This window comes from Bactrocera oleae, chromosome 5 (genome assembly GCF_042242935.1).
Source record: "Bactrocera oleae isolate idBacOlea1 chromosome 5, idBacOlea1, whole genome shotgun sequence".
Lineage (NCBI taxonomy): Eukaryota > Metazoa > Arthropoda > Insecta > Diptera > Tephritidae > Bactrocera > Bactrocera oleae.
In genome coordinates this window covers 2,765,825-2,785,079 of record NC_091539.1, presented here as the reverse complement: position 1 = coordinate 2,785,079, position 19,255 = coordinate 2,765,825, and the positions used below count along the sequence as shown (strand labels likewise).

General features: G+C 38.9%; 2 protein-coding genes across 2 annotated transcripts in view; both read right to left on the bottom strand.

The window, feature by feature from the left end:
• Positions 1 to 452: 452 nt before the first annotated feature.
• Positions 453 to 2,870, bottom strand: Miox (Myo-inositol oxygenase). Its single transcript, XM_014236390.3, has 4 exons — positions 2,673 to 2,870; positions 2,195 to 2,366; positions 962 to 1,538; positions 453 to 854 (listed from the first exon to the last, which is right to left on the bottom strand). Exons 1-4 carry the CDS (start codon positions 2,691 to 2,693, stop codon positions 746 to 748), a joined length of 879 nt encoding a protein of 292 aa, XP_014091865.2. The 5' UTR covers positions 2,694 to 2,870; the 3' UTR covers positions 453 to 745.
• Positions 2,871 to 7,724: 4,854 nt separating this feature from the next.
• Positions 7,725 to 19,255, bottom strand: part of LOC106618739 (tetratricopeptide repeat protein 28) — a 46,251-nt gene continuing 34,720 nt past the window's right edge. Inside the window, exons 3-7 of the mRNA XM_014236603.3 lie at positions 13,398 to 16,515; positions 13,213 to 13,332; positions 11,495 to 13,160; positions 10,700 to 11,433; positions 7,725 to 10,637 (exon numbers count right to left, since the gene is read on the bottom strand). Of these exons, the coding sequence (XP_014092078.2) occupies positions 8,428 to 10,637; positions 10,700 to 11,433; positions 11,495 to 13,160; positions 13,213 to 13,332; positions 13,398 to 16,515 (7,848 nt within the window). The 3' untranslated portion in view covers positions 7,725 to 8,427. The remainder of the gene's footprint in view (positions 10,638 to 10,699; positions 11,434 to 11,494; positions 13,161 to 13,212; positions 13,333 to 13,397; positions 16,516 to 19,255) is intronic.

Sequence of the window (19,255 nt, the reverse complement as noted above, 5' to 3'; positions counted from 1 at the left end):
AATATAATATTATTTTAATTTTTGTTCTAAATGTTTAAAAAAAATTTAATTTAACTTTTTTTAATTTTAATTTGTTTTTAATATTTTTTGGATTAATTTTTTAAATTTAGTTTTAAGTTTTTTTTTAATATAATTTTTTTATATTTTTAATTAATTTTTTTATTTTTAAATATATTTCCTTTTTAAATACTTTTTCGTTTTATTTATTTATTACATATGTTTTTTAAATTTTTTGGGTTTTTATTTTGTTTTTTACTTTTTTTATTGTATTTATTTAAACATTTTTTTTCAAATTTCTTTTTATATTTTTTTTTAATTTGTTTTGTAATTTTAAATTTTTTTTTAAATTTTTTTTGTTGTAATTTTTAAAATATTTTTTTTTTAATTTTTTGTTTAAATTTTTTTAAATTTATTTTCTATATTATTTAAACCAAAACTAAAAACGCCAAGAATTTGATGTAATAATTAAATATATTTATTATATTCTTGTTTGTGATAAAACCGTTCCCTTGTATAAAAAAATGTATAAGTCCATTAACAGTTTTGGTATTTGGCATATAAACTAATTAAGTTCAAAATTGTAAAGTAGTCTAATTAAGTAGGATGGTATATGCATGTATGTACAATATGTGATTATTGTAGTTAGGCCTCCAGATCAACTCGAGGTATAGGTATAATTATGTTGTCATTGGAGGTTTGCTCCACTTGCATTGGAGAAGCTCAAGTCGCTGCCGACGCCATTGACTTAGAACTCCAAGACACCAGGCAAGTATTTGTCAATCAACGATTGGTAGTAAGGCCACAAAGCGTCAATGTCGGGCAACTTCCCGCTCTTGGTGTACAAGTCGTAGCGGCTGTAGTAAGCAAAAGAGCGCAGATATGAAGAGAGTGGTAATGTTAACACAATTATTTCAACTATAATATTTTATATAGAACTCTTGTAGTTCTCTCGGCTACTCACTTGAAGATCAGCACCCATTTCTTGGTCTCCTCATCGCCTGGTGCCTCCAAATGTTTGTAGTCGCCACCATTATGCCATGGATAGAACGAGTGGAAGCGTATAATGTTGCATGCCACATGTGGCAATTTAGTTTTGTTATGCTTCAACACACGAAACATGTATTCGTCGTGTCCCCAGGACAACAACAAATTGTCAACACCACAATTTGGCGCATAAATGCCATATTTAGTGTTGTATTTGGGATTCTCGCCGTCGACATTACCTTCAAAGCTATCGGTGCGGTAGACAATATGTTCACCCCATTCACAGCCCACCGGAAAAGTGTCACCCACAACAGCCCATTGTGGCTCATCGTAGAAGGCCATTACTTTGCCGAGATCGTGTATGAGCGCGGTCAGATGTAGCCAGTCGTGCTCGGGATATTCCTCGCGTGCGCGTTCGGCTGCCTGGAAGGCGTGTACAATGTTTGGCAAATCAATATCGGGGTCAGATTCGTCAACCAGATCGTTGAGCTTCTCAAGTGCTTCGCGCACAGTCGCCTGGAAGGTGTTGAATTTCAGCCAGCGCTCATGGCGACCTGCAGAGTAAGAGCGTGAGAGAGAAATAGTGGGAGCGTGAGTGTGTGGTGTTTGAATAAGTGCAAATGTGGAAACTCAAAGTAATGCTAAACAAATTTTGCTTTTTAATTAAAATTTAATCATTAATTTCATATATTTTGACATTTTATTTAAAATAATTATTTAAAAAAAGATTAAAATTAAAAAAAAAAATCAATTTATGGTGATTGATATTTTATTCAAAAAAATTATTGAAAAAAACAATAAATTTATTTTTAAAAAATTTTAATCAACTCAAAGTAATGATAAACAAATTTTACTTCTTAATTAAAATTTAAGCATTAATTTCATATATTTTGACATATTATTTAAAATAATAATTTAAAAAAAAGATTAAAATTAAAAAAAAAAATTAATTTTTTTTTAATATTAATTTTTCTAATATAATTAAAAAAATTTTTTTTTTTTATTTTATTAATTTTTTTTTTAGTTTTATTAATTTTTTCTAATCTTATTAATTTTTTTTTAATTTTAGGTTTTTATTATTTGATTTTTAATTTAATTTTTTTCATGTTTTATTTAAAAAAAAAATTTTTATTAAATATTTTTGTTATATTATTATTTTTTTTTTATTATATTATTTTTCGTGTTATATTATTTTTTGCTGCCCGCCTACCTTTAACAAAGTCCACTGTTTGATTGAGATGCATTTCACGATAGGTTCTGCGTACACGCTCCTTCAAAGGATCTTCTTCATTAATGCTGTAATCACGGAACTTCGATAGACATTTGTCAGCAAAAGCAGGTTCGGGGCGCAAGAGCTCCGAAGGATCGATGAGTTCAATTTGCTACAAGAAAAATTTAAGGTGGAGCCAATTTTTGAAATAAAAAAATTTCTTTTAGAAAGGGAATGAACACATATTTTGACAACAAATAAAAAAAAATTTCACTAAAAAAATATTTTTAAATATCGGCTTTAGAACCGCTTATATATTTTTATGTAAAAAAAGTTTCAAAAGTTTTTTGTAGAAAATATCCTTAATTAATTTTGCATGGATTAATGGACAACATTTTTTCCTAAATTTATTTCAGTTTCTAAAAATGGTTTCCATTTTTTTTTTTAAATAATTGCACAAATCTCTTTTTGTCTTTACCTTATCCAACAACAGACGCATTTTTAAGGATAATCACTTATTACGTATCACAAAAAAATTTTATATTATCAATTTTTTTTTCACTTAAGAGAAGTCCTTTCAGTTTTTATTATTTTAATTATTAATATTCTTTATTTTCACGTACAATCGCTTACGATCCGTACTTTCCAAGTTCTAAGTCACTTTTGAGTTGCTGAGCGCAACGCGGCGCAATTTTTATAGGTGCGCGAAGGTATGACGAAGTAGTTTAGCAAATGCCGATCGGCCGCACGATCGGTTGGCAGGCGGCAATAAACCGATTACCGCACAGGCAGTACTGCCCCATGGAGGCGAGCAATGGTCAAATAAAACAACAATAAAAAAATATTTAAAAAAATTGCAAAAAAAAATTAAAATATGAGATAAAGCAATTACTCGTAATACGCGTGCTACTGCATACTCGTCAGCGCGGCATTTCTAATCTCAATTTTATGTTCTGACGGCTTTTGATATTCAATTTGCGCTTTTGTTTCATTAAATACACTTATTACTTATTTTTTTGAAGTTCCGTTGTTTAATGCTTAATGCCATGCATTCGATCACAAATGCATATGCACATTTGTACATGTAAATCTGATAAGGTGCTAGTAAATTTTCATTAAGCTTTATAGTTATTATACTTATTAGTTTTTATTAGTTCTACGTTTGATATATTAACATTTTTTGTATTATTTCTCTACGCTTTTTAATTATTATTAATTTGTTATTTTTTAAATAAATATTGTAATTAATTTTTGATATTTTTTAATAATAACAATTATTTTATTTTTTATATATTTATTTTACATATTTTATTATTATTAATTTTTTAATATTTTTTATTATTTTTTAAATTTTTTTATATATTTTTTTAAATAAAAAAAAAGATTTTTATTTATAGTTTCTTTTATTTTTTTATTTATATTTTTTGTTAGTTTTTATATTAATATAAATTTATGTTTTTAATAACAATTATTATTATTTTTATTTTAGTTTTAATTTCTATTTTAAAATTTTTTTATTTATTATTTTGTTTTATAATTTATTTATTAATAATTTTTTTAATATTTTTTTTTTAGTTTATATTTTTTTTATTATTTTTTTTAATAATATTTTCGTTAATAATAATTATCATTATTTTTTTAAATTTAAATTTTTTTATATTTTAATTGTTGAAATATTTTTTTAATTTAATTATATTTTTATTGTAGTTTTTTTTATTTTTTGTTTCTTTTATTTTTTATTAATTTTTAATATATTTTGGTGTAATTTTTTATTTTTATTTTTTTAAGGTTTTTTATTTTGTAATATTTGGTTTTATTTTTTTTAAGTTTTTTAAGTATAATATATATTTTAATTTTTAATTTTTATTTTTTTAAGGTTTTTTATTTTGTAATTTTTAGTTTTATTTTTTTTAAGTTTTTTACATATAATATGTATTTTTTATTACAATTTTTTTTCTATTTTATTTATGTTTTTTAATTTAATTATTTATTTTTTTTTAATTCATTCTTTTTTGTTTTTTATTTATTTATAATTTTTTAAGTTTATATTTTTAATTATTAGTTTGTTTCTCTTATTTTTTTATTTGTATTTTTGTTAATAATAATTAATATATTTTTTTTTAGTTATTTGTGTTTCATAATTTTTTTTTTATTTTGGGATTCTTTTATTTTTTATTTATAATTTTTTTGGTTAATTTTTTAATTAAAAAAAAAATTGTTTTTTTTTTGGTAAATTTTGTAATTTTGTATCGGTTTTAGCTATATTATTTTTCAAATTCATTATCACTGTAACGATCTTTTGCCAAGCGTTGTGGCGCAGCTACGCTTTTCGAGTGACGTTTGACTTTTTATTGACGTGATTTAATCAAATAAAATGCTCCATGTGAGCTTTGGTTAAAATTACGCTATTTTTAGACATACATGTACCAAACATGTACACATACATATGTGCATATTTACTACTTATTTTTTTGTGATTTTTTTAATCACAAAAAAAGTAAACAAAAATACAAAAATATAGCAACTAAATTCATAAAACAATAAAGTGTTATTAAAATCATTAGTACTCAAAGATATTGTCAAAATAAATTATTTAATCAGTAATAAATATTATAATCTATTACTTGATAATGCGGTGCAGTGCGCCTCTATAAAAAATATTAAAAATATACTCCTCCACACGCATATGTATATGTATATATATGCATATGTATGTGCATATGTTTGTAGTATGTCAGCAGCCATATCAATTAATTTGTTAATAATTTTCCATTAAGATAACTCACACTACTTTAAATACTAATTACATACATATTTGTGTGTATGTACATACATACATACATATGTATTACAGCACGCGATACCTTATTGACATGCTTAGTATTGTTTACACTACAAACGACAAGCTAGCAAGCTAATCAATATTTTTATTTGTGCTAGTAACAATATATAAAAAATAAAAAATATTATAAACAGTTGCGAGTATTTTCCAATGATATGATAATCTACGCTAATCAGGAAGTTTTGATAAGTTTGTCACTAAACTACTGTAGTTTAAAGTTGAGAATACATAACTATATACGTACCTTACAGACATACAGCCTGTCAATGTCCTGAAATAAACGCCAATGTGCGTATAATAATTCTTAAACGATTTAAATTGAAATTTTATTTACTGTACGCGCGTACTGTCTACTCATACCAGCTTCTAAGTTGCATTGCCGCCACTGTTATGCTACAGAATTTCATTTTTGCTCCTCCACAGCTTACATATATTTCTATTATTAACGTTGTTGCATTATTACTGCAACATAATGTCAAAGCATCCGGCGTTTGACCTTGACTTATCGCTGCGAAGTTGTAACAGACTGAAAAATAAGGAGCAATTAGTGATAGGCGTATATATGTATGTATTTGTAAGGCAATAAATTACATTGACGTGATAACGGTAAGGGAAAGTGTTACAATAGCACCAAGCTTTCTTTTAAAGTACTAAATGCACCATACTAAAGCTGTAGAAGTACATAAGTATATAACGAAAATGTCACGGCAAAACAACTTAAACTCAATTAGCTACCAGCATACTTTCACCTAACATCTTGCTTAATAAATTCGCTTCCCCAACCCTTCCACAAGTCACTTTCTTACTTGTTCATTCATCTCCGAAGCGCCGCCGTAATTTTCGCCACAATCCAGTTTCTCTTGACCCCAGACGTGCCCCTGACACTGTGTTTGTGACTCTTTCTCCAATATTGTATTATTAATTGTTTCCATTTTGATTACTACATATTGTGCACGCTATTTTTATCGCACAGCTGACCAATTGTAGAATTTCACTTAAATTTCCTTTTTGCACAATTCAATTGAAGGAACACTTAAGTTATCACACACACGTGTCGTAATTGAATGCAAGAGCGCTTTAACTGCATACCCTTCAAACACACAATACTTTCAAGCATTTATGTAGATGTTTAGTTTAACAAAAACAACAAAGCATACTTTTTATTTACGTATTTAACGCTCTAAAACGAATAAATGTAAATAGGAAGCAGCGAATTGCAACTTATGACAATTATTACGCCACAGCACAAATGTAAACAAACCGCTGTTGTTACGCTTGCTTGTGTGCATGTACTTACATACATGTGTGCGCGTGTAAAACGGAAGAACAGAAGTCATTTATCGCTACTTCCACTATGATTTCAAATGTGAGCGGAAGGGAAACCTTACAGAAAATGATGTTTATTGGCAACACTGTCTGTCAACTCGTTGCTTATTGCACCTTCGCTAGGTAACAGTTAATCGTTTGACATCGCTTGATTGCAGCAGCATCTTGAATACGTTTGGTAAAAAGTGCGTTTTTATTAGGTATACAGGTTGGTTGAAGTGTTTCAGCGCACGCAATGAAAAAATATTGTTTTTGGTACGAAATATATATTTTTTATTCAATATAATCTCCCTTAACTTCAGTATAAGCCCTTAACTACAGCGCATTAGAACAAATAAAGAAAGATGCTATAACAGCATGGCAACAAAGATGGGAGAATGAGAGTCACGGCAGTTGTACGGCCAGACTTATAAGAAATGTAAACTTATAGACAAGACGAAAATTTGGAGAAGTCGATTTCAACACGAGATAGCTGCTATCCGGTCACGGATACTGGGGGATCATCCAGAAATGCGCAGCAATTTTGCTACGCAGCAAAAAGCGAGACCTGAACGCAGGTGCGCAGATAAATATTTCTCAATGAGAAAAATGGAACGTCACCCTGAAGTATTGCAAACGTGGTTCCAGGGTGGGCGACGGTGTCCACCTATAATCTTTGCTTCCCACATGATTTATAGCCAATAAAAAAATTGTTTTCAGCAACGCAATCTATTTTTTACATAAATAATTTCATAATTTTCTTATCACATGCCAAGAAAATGACAAATAATTAAAATCTCATAACAATTAAATATACATAGAAATTATTGATTTATGCTTGATTATACAAAAGTTCTGGGGTCATCTCAGTCACTATTGAGTTAAAATTATGAAGCTATCAGTGAGTGATAACAATTTGGCAACGCAGACTGGCCTTTGGCTAGACAGCATGTGCGAGCCTGCACGCGAGCTGATTCTTCTTGGCGTTATTTTGCCAGCGTGAACTTTGCAGATTTGATTCATTTCTTTTACGCGAGATCTGTGATATATGGCTTCACAGTCAATGTCTGTCTAGGTTAATTCGTTACGTGAGCGATTAGACAGTACAGGAGTCGTTTGAGGTTGGAATTTGTTCGCTAATATAATGGTTGTCAGATAAGTTTGATTTAGTGTTATGTTTTGGTAACCAATTGTTGCTTTGAAACGCAACTGAGTTAAATTCATTTAATTTTATAATTAATTAATTTGTCGAAGCTTTTATGGTTCTTTTCATTTTTTTATTATTTTTTACGCAGTTTTGACATGTTATCACTTTTAAATTTGATTAAAAATACAGTTTAATTTTTTTAAATTATTTAATATTTATTAAAATAAATGCAAATCGCACTTAACCAATACACAATTGAGTTTTTTTAGTTCAAAATCTATACAGACAAAATAATACTTACATAAAAATAATGCAAAAGATACGGCAAGTTGACGGTTTAACGTATGATAGTCATAAAAACAGCTTAAATTTAAGAAATACTTATTCCAATCTTACAACTGTACAAATTCTATTAAAGTACGCTTCTTATTTTTTTATAAACATTTAAAGTGTTTTTATTATTTTATTAACAAATTAAAAACATTAATTGTAATAATATCTTTTTTTTGTTTAGAAATACTCTTTAGATAATTATTGCCTATTTGTCTATTTTAAAATTCCTTCACTCATGGAGGTTATGATTCCAAGTTAATTCAATATTGTTTATTAAATATGGATATGCATAATTACTTAATTTTTGTGGAAAGTAAATTTCGTTTATAACAATTTGAAAATTAAGCTTTAAATTGCTGACAAGCTTGCATAAGCTTTGTTTGCTTGTCTTGCGGCATGACAATAATCCGCGCCGTTATATATTGTCTTATTTTATTTTCAGCTCAATTCCTGTTAATATCTTATTGCTTTATATGTAAAATTATTTCTTACACTTACAAATTACTTTAGTCTCAATAATATCATTAAACTGTTCGTATGTTAGAACTTCGTCGTGAATAAATACAATTTCGGTTTAGTAGACTCGACTTCATTGTCCATACTTCTTTACATCTTTCTACCCAGCAGAGCGTTGCCTCCGGTTTGTGTTGCGCTTTTTGCGCCGTCCTTGTTACTCGCTACAACACCATTTCCATTACTATTTGCATTACCATTATTACCCAAAACCGCAGCCGCTGTTTTGTAAGTACTGCTGCATTGTGAGTCCGCCACGGATCTGCCATCACCCTCATCGCGGCGGCAGAACTCGTTGAAGGGGCTGCTAGCGCGTTTAACATTTGTCATGGTCATACTTGTCACGACTTCGGCTTTTGTTTTGATCGCACCGACATTCATTTTGATCTTATGCTGTCGTTCCAGTATGTCGGCGGTGGTCAGCTCACTGGCTTTCACTATACTCGAGGGCACATTGCTTAGCCAGGGTTTGAGCGTGCCTTTCTTTTGCACTGTGGCTGCTTTGCAACGACAAATGATGTCTGCGGGTTCACCGCAAATGGTGCAGGTCTCTTTTGTGGCTGCGACGCTATTGTGCACATTTCCATTGTTGTTGCTGCTGCTTGTATTAGTAGCGCCACAGTTGCTGCTGACATTAGTCGGATTGCTGTTACTATTGGCTGTGTTGTGTGGTGGTATATTCATAGTTTTCGTATTAGCCGTGCTCACTGATGATGAGGAGGATGTGCCGCTGAGCTCCAGCTCGTTGACAGCATCAACAATACTTTTAATGGTGCAGGTATTGCTGAGTTTGCTGCTGCTGCTACTCACGCTGGGCTCGTCGTCGTAGTTCTTGCTTAGCAATAATTTGGAGAGAGGTGGTGCTAGGCCTAGACCTAGATTGCGTTCATGGTATACCTCCGATATGGTGGGAGTTTCACGATTCATATGCCGCATTATTGAGTCTTGTATACTCTTCTGATTCACTTTGCTCGCCTCTTTAGATGCGGCACTTTGATTGCTTATTGCCGTTGTAGCATTTGTGTTTGCTGATTTAAGATCCTTCTTTGCCTCGTTTAGCAACTCGGTATCGGCTTGAGAGAAGTATAGGTTCGATGCGTTAACAATAAGCGCATTATCGTCTTCCTCGGGCAGACTTAAAGGCTTGCGACTGCCAGCAAGCGCGCTGGCTGTGCCAGAAGCAACTTGGTGATTTGTATTGATATTAGTAGGAGCTTCTGTACGTATATTAAGTCGATCCATGAAGAGTGCATGCTCTTTGCTAAGACGTGCAGCCACCGATGACTGTGCGTTACCCAATTTAATTTTAGGTTTAAGACGAAAGTGTGACATCGGCGTCTGAGCTAATTCAAGTCCACGCTCAATTTCTGATTCAGAGCTTGTCGACTCCAAGTTAGCTGATAACATGGTGGGACCGACCAACGATGTAGTAGGTCCGAGGTTATTGTAGACAGGCGCCATTGGTGGTACAGGTCGTAAACTGTCGACCAACGGTAGGTTTTGTCTAGGTGGCGGCAGTGGTGGCATATGTCCCGGATGCGGAGGCGGTTGATTGTTACGTCGTAAGACCGTAGCATGTCCCGATATTTCCCAGTCGGTAGTGGAACTAGCCGAGCTGGAGCTGTCTGGACGTCGCGAAATTCCACTTGGCACAACACTCATTTCTGGAATGACACTATCACCTAGATAATTCATACCTGCGCTTGAATAAAGATTACGTATACGAGTTTGATGTGCTAACGCCATGGATACATTTTGCTCCACTGGATTTTGTGTAGTCACAGGTGGGCTGGGAGTAAATGCAGCATCACTTTCACCACCACCACCAGGACGTGATACGCGTACGGGTGCACGTAAGCTGGAATAACCTAAACGTGGCCCTGTGGTTTTGTTAATATGCGCTTGCGAGATGTAACCATCTGAAAGTTCGCTGTCGGTGGTGTTGGCCAAGCTAGAATCCTGCGTGGGATATAGTGCTGAACCAGCACTGTCTGGCGCGCTTGGTATGGATTCAGTGTCAGTACGTCCACCATCAGGTTCACCACGACGGCGTACATACGATATAAATGCGCTGCCGCTGCTGCTGATCACGCGTGTGCGATTAAGTGGTGGCAATGGCAAACCAAGTCCCAAGGGTTTCGTGGCATCTGCCGAAAGGTGAGATGTGTTTGCTGTAGGTGTTGATGTTAACGCAAGTGCTGGATTGGATACAGATACTTGTAAGTCGGCATGTGTTTCATCAGCGAGCGATTCACAGCTGCTGGATGAGTCTAAACCCAAGCTTTTCGGTGCTTCTTGAGTATCTAGAATTACAGAAAGTTAAAAAACATAAGCATTTTTGCGCGTTTACTACAAATGAACTTACCAAATAGCGCCAACAAAGCTTGTAATACGAATTGACAGTTGCGTCGGTTCGCTTGTTTGCCTGTACGTAGCGTTACCTGGTCCTGACCCACCTCTGTGAGATCGAAACCAATGGATGCCAAAAGCTCATGACAACCTGCTACGCGCCATAATCGCACACTCAAAGGTATCTCTATGCAAGCCTCCGTTTCAGCGGCGCCTTTGGGTGGAAATTGTGCCAAAACATTTCTTATCAGTGTAATAATATCATCTGCGACATCGGCGCTATTGACCAACTTAGCCAACGCTTGCAAAGTGAGCGGTGTCAGTGCCAATAACGCTTGTAGACTGGCGGAACATTGTGAAAGACGATCTTCCGGATCGGATTGCGGAAAGAAAACACTTGATGGTATACCATTAGCAGCAGGCTCGAAGCGAAACCCGACCGCCATCAGAAGATCCTTCCAACCGCCCACCGGTCCTGCCTTATTCTCGATGCTCTTCTGTGTGGTATACATTGCATTCTTTTGACCACGATGTATGCGTTGTAAGCTCTTTTCAACCAGGTGCAAGCAGACACGTAGCGCATCGCGACATTTATCAGGCGTACGCATTAGTTCACACAATGCATTTCCCATCATGGCCACTTTATTGGAAAGTCGCACATTGCCACCAATTAGAAGGAAACCAGCCCAATTGGCAGGATGCGCAAAATGTTTAGTGTGTTGAACGGTCTGCATGGCTTCGGCGAGCGCTCTGTGAAAAATTAAAGAAAAGAGAGTTATGCCTGTTGATACGCACATTTCACCGAACTTACCTAGCAGCACGTGCACCTTGCAGGAGCGCAGAGTAAAACGCACGTAATAGTATTTTGGCAGCTGTCTCTGGCACAGGCCACAAAGATATGAGCACAGCTCCAGCACCAGCACATAGCCAACTACCAGCCAAGTTGGCAACGCCTGCACCTGTAATGGGTTCAATCGAGTGATAAGAGCTCAAAACAACCAACTTGGCGTTGAGTTTCATAGTGAGCACGTCTGCAGCGGACAGTATAAAGTCTGAGAGTTGTGGCAACTCTATATTGCCACCAGAAAGTTCATTAGTTTCCTCCTCCTGCGCGCCGCCATTAGCCGTCGATTGATAATAACGTTTCTGTGTCTGCGAATCCACAACATCGCCGGGACTTAATACTACCGCTCCCAGTTTCCAGCTGAGATTAGCGGCAAAGTGTACGCATTCTGCAGTTGGTAGCTCGGATATAACAGCTTCTTTAGTCGCATTGCAGCCCGCAATGGCCTTTGCTTGCAGCATATCAGCAACCATAGCCGCTTCTTGTAGCGACGCAGGCGACTCTGACCAACCCCAAGTTTCGGACAATACGGAAGGTATACGTGGCCCACCGACTACTAAAGCGGTGCTTAAATTTTCCGTGAGTTCACGTGTGCGTAAGATTTTACTCTTCAAACGCAGTGATTGCAATGAGGGTATGGTAATTATTGAACAGCGTTCTGATAAGTATTCGCCATCTTCCTTTGAGCTGCGTAGTATAGCGAATGGCACTAGGTAAAGTTCATTTTCCAACACCAAAATGAGCTCTTTTCGCCCTTGTCGGGAAACTGAACAACCTGATGGTAGTAGGTCGTCGAATGGTTCCAAGAGTAGATTGTAGAGTGTATGTAAGCAAGTGGGCCCCTGCCATGCGGGCAAAGTGGGTGCACGACGCGAACGTGTTGAACCCTGTAGACTACCTATGGAGCGTGTAGAGCCTTGCAGACTTGCAACTGAACCACCCACTGAGCCCAAACTGAATAATGAGCTTAAGGAATAGTTGGACGAATTCATCAAGTGGTTACGATTGACCATGCGCAGGAAACCACTTCGTTCGTTGGCAAAATCATCAAGTAGATTTTCGGAACTCGATCGCCAGCCACTACCATCGCCTTCTAGTAGCACACTATCTGAGTTGACGCCCAAATTATCACGCACCATATTAATATAGCGCTCCAGGAGACTACCTTTTCGTTGTGAATTTTTTGAGTGTTCTGTAAGCTTCTCAGTGGATATCTTAAGAGTCTCCTCATTAATGTGTACTACGTGGAAACGCACAATTCCCTTCTGTGGTTGTAGAAACCAGGCGTAAAGCTCATCGCCTGCCAAACTAAAGTATAGTACGTTGGTCTTGGTACGATTAACAATGTCATAGATGGATTCGCTGCAAGTAATGGTTGTTTTACGAGATATACTGTTCGTGTCTGGGCTGGTACGTGCTTTGCAGCGTTCTGCGGCTACCAAGGCGTCTTCACTGCGTTGAGTTGCGACAAGTATTTGTTGTAGAATGTGATAGCAAGACGTCTGCAGATCGAAAAGACTTGTGCGACCTTCAGGACTACGCTGATCATACCGCACGGACTCCAGCAGCTGCGCGGCGGTTTCCATTTGTGTGCGCGCGTCTTCGTTGTCATCGGAAGCGCGTAGAGCAAGACCTGAGATGAAAGCGTGTTAATCAAGAAACTATTACATGATCGTCTAACTTACCGAGTTGATATCTTATTTTGGCCTCCTCTTCCGATTTGTTGATCGATTGTGCGATCGACAGACCTTGTCGCAGAAAATTAATGGCTTGCGTGTGCTGACCCATTTGATGGAACACACGACCTATGTGAGTAGTGGTTAGTCAAGAGTGATGCTTTAATATTAGTCATATTTAAAAAAATACTCACCGAGAGAACCACAAGCGTATGCCTTGCTGAGCCTATCTGCTGTCAGCGCCAATTGTTTTTCATAGAATTTCACCGCATCGATAAAGCTACGTATGGATTCGTAAACTGCGCCCAAGTTTCCGCAAGCGCGTGCTTGTAACGCTCCGGCGCCCAAGTGCTCACACATTTCCAAATCCATTTTATGCAAACGTAATGCGCCATCGGCATCACTCATACGTTGATAGACATTACCCAAAGCGCTAGTGGCATCCGAAACTAAAGCGCGATCGCCCAACTCACGTGCGATTTCTTGTTGATGCTCCAAACAGTTGACAGCTTGTTCGTAGTTACCTAGCGCCGAGTGTATATTTCCTAAATCTCCGTACGCAACTGCTTTCACTTCAGGACTACCCAGTTCGTGCGCGACAACCAGCCGTTTCTCTAAACAAACGAGTGCTTCTTGCAGATTACCAAGCGCGCGATGGCTATGTCCCAGACCACGGTAGGCGCGTTCCTGATCGCGATAGCTTTGGAGCGCAGTAGCAAGTTGTAAATGACGTTCATGGCACTTAATGCCTTCCTCAAAGTCGCCCAAGGCATCATAGCAATCGCCAAGATGACCAAGTGCACGCGCGCGATCATGCTGTGTAGTCGGCATATTAACACGTTCCAGGGTGCCTAATTGTTGCTCCAAATAACCGATGGCATCTTCGTATAGACCCATGTTAAGTTTGGCGATACCCAGATTGCCATAAGACTGAGCTTCGATACCAGAGTCCTGCAGCTGTTGGGCACGTCCTAGTTGTTCCTGATAACACTTGACCGCGTGTTGATAGTTTCCCAAAGCCATGTGAACGGCGCCCAAATGCCCATGCGCTTTGCATTCACCGGGTAAATCGGACATCTCTTGCCTTAGCGCCAACTCCTGTGTGTGATAGCCGAGCGCTTTATCGAATTTTTTTATGAGACGATGTGCTAAGCCGAGCGCACCGCAAGCTGCGGCCTCTAGCGGTCGTTCTCGTGCATGTCGCGCAAGTGTAAGTTGGCGTTGATACATTTTAACTGCCTCCTCATGTTCAGCCGTACGTACTAATATGTCACCGATATTGCCGAGCGCACGAAATTTGCCTGGCAGATGATTTGTCATGTGCGCCACAGCAAGGAAATATTTTTGACACTCCAAAGCTGCTTGCGTATTGCCCAAAGCTAAATGCGCTAGACCCAAATTACAGTAAGCGCGTCCCATATTTATTTTGTCTTGCAAATCCTTCGCTAGCGCTAGGTCTTGGTCGTAGTATCGCACTGCTTCACGATAATTACCAATGCAGTAATGGACATAACCCAGAAAGTGACATGCTTTACCCTCAGCTGCCACATCGCCCAGTTCCTGTGAGAGCATCAAATACTGTTCATAATAGGGCACGGCCTGAGCAAACTCTTGTCGTGAGCTGAAGCAATTGCCTAAATTAAGTAGCGCGCAGGCTTCACCAGCGGTGTCCTTAAGTTCCCGCGCGATATTCAAGTGAGCGCGGTAATGCATAAGTGCCATATCGTGCGCGCCCAAAGCTTGGTATGCTACAGCGAGATTGCCATGTGTAGATGCTTCAGCGCTCCGATCATGCACTTCCTTACTGATCGTCAATTCTTGCTTGTGATATTTGATGGCCGCCTCATAGAGTCCAGCGGCGGAGTAGGCATTGCCAATATTTCCATAAGCGCGACCCATACCCGCGCGGTCGTGCAACTGCCTTGCGATTGTTAGATGGGCCTGATGCAACTTAAGCGCAGCATCGTGTTCGCCGAGTAGTTGATAGACAATACCCAAATTGGAACAAGCGCGACCTTCACCCACTTTATCGCGTGCAGCCAACGCCATTTCTAGTTGCTTTTCATGCCATTTCTTCGCTTGCACACAGTCTCCAGCACAACGTGCTGCATGTCCCAGCCCAGCATATGCACGCGCCTCAATATTACGGTCACCCAGCTGCTTGGAGATGCGCAACACTTGCTCATGAAAAGTAATTGCTTGCGCGAAATTGCGTCGATAATGGTGGCTTGAGCCGAGATTTGAATAAGCGCGCGCTTCTTCAACTTGATGGCCTAGTTTACGCGCCAGCCGTAAATGTTGTGTATGACAATCGACGGCCGAATCGAATTCGCCCATTGCTAAGTAAACGGCGCCGACATTGCCGATCTCTCGCGCCTCCTGCAAGCGATCGCCGATCTGCTTCACCAGCTGCACGCATTGTTTGTGGCTGGCCAAGGCATTGGGGTAATCACCAATAGCTGTGTAAACATGTCCTAATGAAGTGAGCGCTGTGGCAGCGGCCTGCGTATCCTTACACTTCATCGCGAGCACAAGTTGGTAACGATGTGCGGTCAGCGCTTCTTTATATGAACCTTGACTAAAGTAAGCGGAGCCGAGATTACCATGTGCGCGACACTCTCCGGCAGTATCGCCAAGACTTTTAGCCACAGCCAAGTCCTGTTGCATATAGCCAATGGCTTTATCTAGCTGATTAAGGGCCCAATGGGCCGAACTTAAGGCGCTGAAGACAGAGCCGCGTAATTTAAGAGAACAGGAACCAATACGCAAAGCCGCTTCTAACACCGTGACTGCAGAATGATATTGACCAGCCTGTAGCAGCTCCTGACCCACCACAGATATCACCACAAATGGTGACTGGTCTAGATTCATGGCGCGCAGCTGTTGAAATGTGGGCTCCAGCGCATGACGCAACGGACTCTTCACTGACGCCTCCATCAGCCCAGCCAGCAGCTGTTTGTGTTGTGTATCTTGCGCTAGACCAGCGCTAAATGAAGCTAACGCCTCGCCATAACGACCGAGACACTGGAGTGCGACACCTTGCCGAAAATACGCCTTCGGCCATTGCGGACATAATTCGCGTGCCTTTGTGGCGTCCTGTAGTGCGAGCGCGAACTGACCCTGCTTGAGGCGTGCCGCTGAGCGATTGCTGTAGAGTATATAGTTGCCGGGATCAAGCTGTAACGCGTCCGTATAGAGCATGACGGCAGTGACAAAGTCGCCACTCTGGCAGGCGGCGTTCGATTGGCGCACCTTCTCCAGAAATAGTGCACGGTTGGCGGCCGGTAGCTCTGGTGTGCATTCGGGTTCATTCTGCAAGTAGCAAAAGAAAGGTTGGGTGAGTTAGTTAGTTGTGGTTGCGTACGCCAGTTATGTTGCGCAACTATAATAACTTGAGAAATATACATGTGGTCGCATAAACCTGCTTCAGAGACCGCGCAGATTCATGCGAAATTTTTATGATGGGAAAATGTGCAGCGATTAGGCGCACGTTTAGGCATTTAGCCACATTCCAGCACAGCAAATGCGCGCGCGTAGCAAAAAATCTCAGCTGGACGCGCAGTGCGTACCAGCGCATACAATATGCAAAGAAAATGAGCGCAGCTGAGTGAAGCCGCATGGTGACGGTGGTGAAGGCTCAGCGTATGCAGCGCATGCAGCGCACGCCATGCAGATTAACAAGTTGTGGATATTTTTGTAACACAGTGGCACTTAACAGCCATCACAAATAGGCTGGGCGTAACTAAACGCGTAAGCAGCGTTAAAAAGTCTTAACACTAATCGAATGCTTGCCAAAAGAAATATGTATGTAAGTGTTTTCAGAAAAGAATCAAAAAGAGAGAAAAAATGGCCACGCAGATATTTGTACGCCACGCAGCCACAAAACCTATCAGCAGTAAAACCATCAGCGGCTGCGAAATTATCTCCTACCGACATTATCAATATCATAATCACCATTACAAGCATTCGCAATGGTCTTCGCCCCACACATACCCAGCAAAGCAGCGGCCGACAGCCGACAGCCGCGCCACGCAACGGTTGAGTCACGTTTATGCTTATAAATTCACTTGTTTGGAATGTTTCGCTACAACAACACATGCACGCATACAACGCCCAACGTTACGCAGAAGACTTGCAAGAGTCGTTGGCATGAAAAAAATTGCTAATAAAAAATAACCATTTACTGCGGCTATGGCAGCAACAACAAATCACCACGGCAGAAGTCAGCTAAATGTGGCGAGCTCTAAGAGCGCATATGGTCAAAGAAAACGCGCACTGAAATTAAGCATAAAAAAACAAAATAAAAATTGAATGGTTAAATGAAAACATGCCATGAAAAAAGGCGCAAACAGCTAAAGAATGAAAGAAACTGTGCGCATCACTCGTTGCCGCTACTCAATTTTTATAGCAAAACCCGACAGATTGCAAATTACTTTCTGCGCTGAAATTGCCATAATTTTTCTGTAACAACGGCATATGGAAAACGCGCGGCCGGGCGGTGAACGTGAACCATGTAACTGATGTGTGGCTAGCAACGCGGGCTGTTGCAGAGTACCACGCTTGGCAGAGGCAAGAGTGAACAAAGAGCCGTGGAAGTTTAAGTTGTAGCTTTGCTTTTGCATACAAAAGAATTTCGGCTTTATAGATATTAATGCTACAAGGGTTTCTTAAAAACTGTGCAGTATTATTATGGCTTTCTTAGTTAGGTGGTGTGCAGCTGGAGCTTGATATCGAACTTTTTTTACAGCCTCCTAACTAGTACTTTACTTCGGCGCTTCTAAAGTTTATGTCAGGTTCCACATTCGACCTTAATTTGCTAAAGGCGCCATTCGAATCTTGCTCCAATAACAACTTTGTTTGAAAAATATTAGCTTTGAAGCTTGACGACCTTGTCATACCTCATGTACCTAACCAAGAGGAATTTCGTGAGCACTCTTTCAAACGTACGCTGCCAGCTATGGCACAGCTTCTTCGTTCAACTAATGCTCAGTTATAGCTAAGCGGCTTCTCGTGTTATGGTGTAGCTAAATCTCAATCTCTCTCAATATCGAAAGAACTAACGGTAACTAGTGGCTTACATTAACTTTTGTTCACATTAAGATTTCTTTTGTTGCGCACCATAACTGTAATTGGTTGCTCAGACGTCAGCTCAGCAGTTTTGCTGGGTGGCAACCCTAGGCAAGCAACACTTTTGCAACATTTGCGTTCAAAATAGGTTTTGAGGTGAAGTAGCTGAACTTTTCGCCTCGCACGTCAAGTCTGAGCTGGAGTCGCACGTCGCCATCGCATAGCTCGGCGTAGCGCTGAGCTTTCAGGCTGCCGAATAACCGGATATTGCAGGGTCAGCAACTGGCAAAGGTCGGCACGTACGCCAACAAGTGAAGTTGAGCATAAAAGAAATTTATGAATTTTATTTTTTTCCAAAGGCGAAAGGGTTGCACACCACCAAATATGTTTTTAAATATATATTAAAAGTAGAGGAAAACAACGAAAATCAAATCAAATGGCTGAAATTAGCTATGCGGAAGCGCGTTCAAATGCTTTTAGCGCGCTACCCACGATCCGTGGCGCAACATGCTGTGGCGCGCAACCATTTTTGGTTGCAGCCGCAGCAGCACCAACAGCAACTCAATGTTTACATTTTTAATGTGGCAATTAAATGCGATGACTATGCAAAAATGCCGAAAAAACGACAAGCGCACAACAACAATGATAACAAAAGCATGGAAAATAGCTGAAATTTATGTATAGACGCGCCTGAGCAGCCGCCGCAGCCAATAGTTGGCGCAGCAGCAGCAGCGGCTTCAACATGCGCGCAACATACCAAAAATTGTAAATAACAAGCGAGAATTTAAATTGCCAAAGCGTGGCTGGCTGACTGGCAGGTTGGTGGCCATGGCGAGGTGTGCGCCGCGCGCAAGCGCATGACGGAAATGGCCGAGCGCGCATGCAAATCGCAGCGAAATGCGCAAACACGAGAAAATATCTATGCGCGCAGCTGCCACAGCTGCGCATCTGCATAAGACAAGCGTGCAACAGCACAATTTTTACA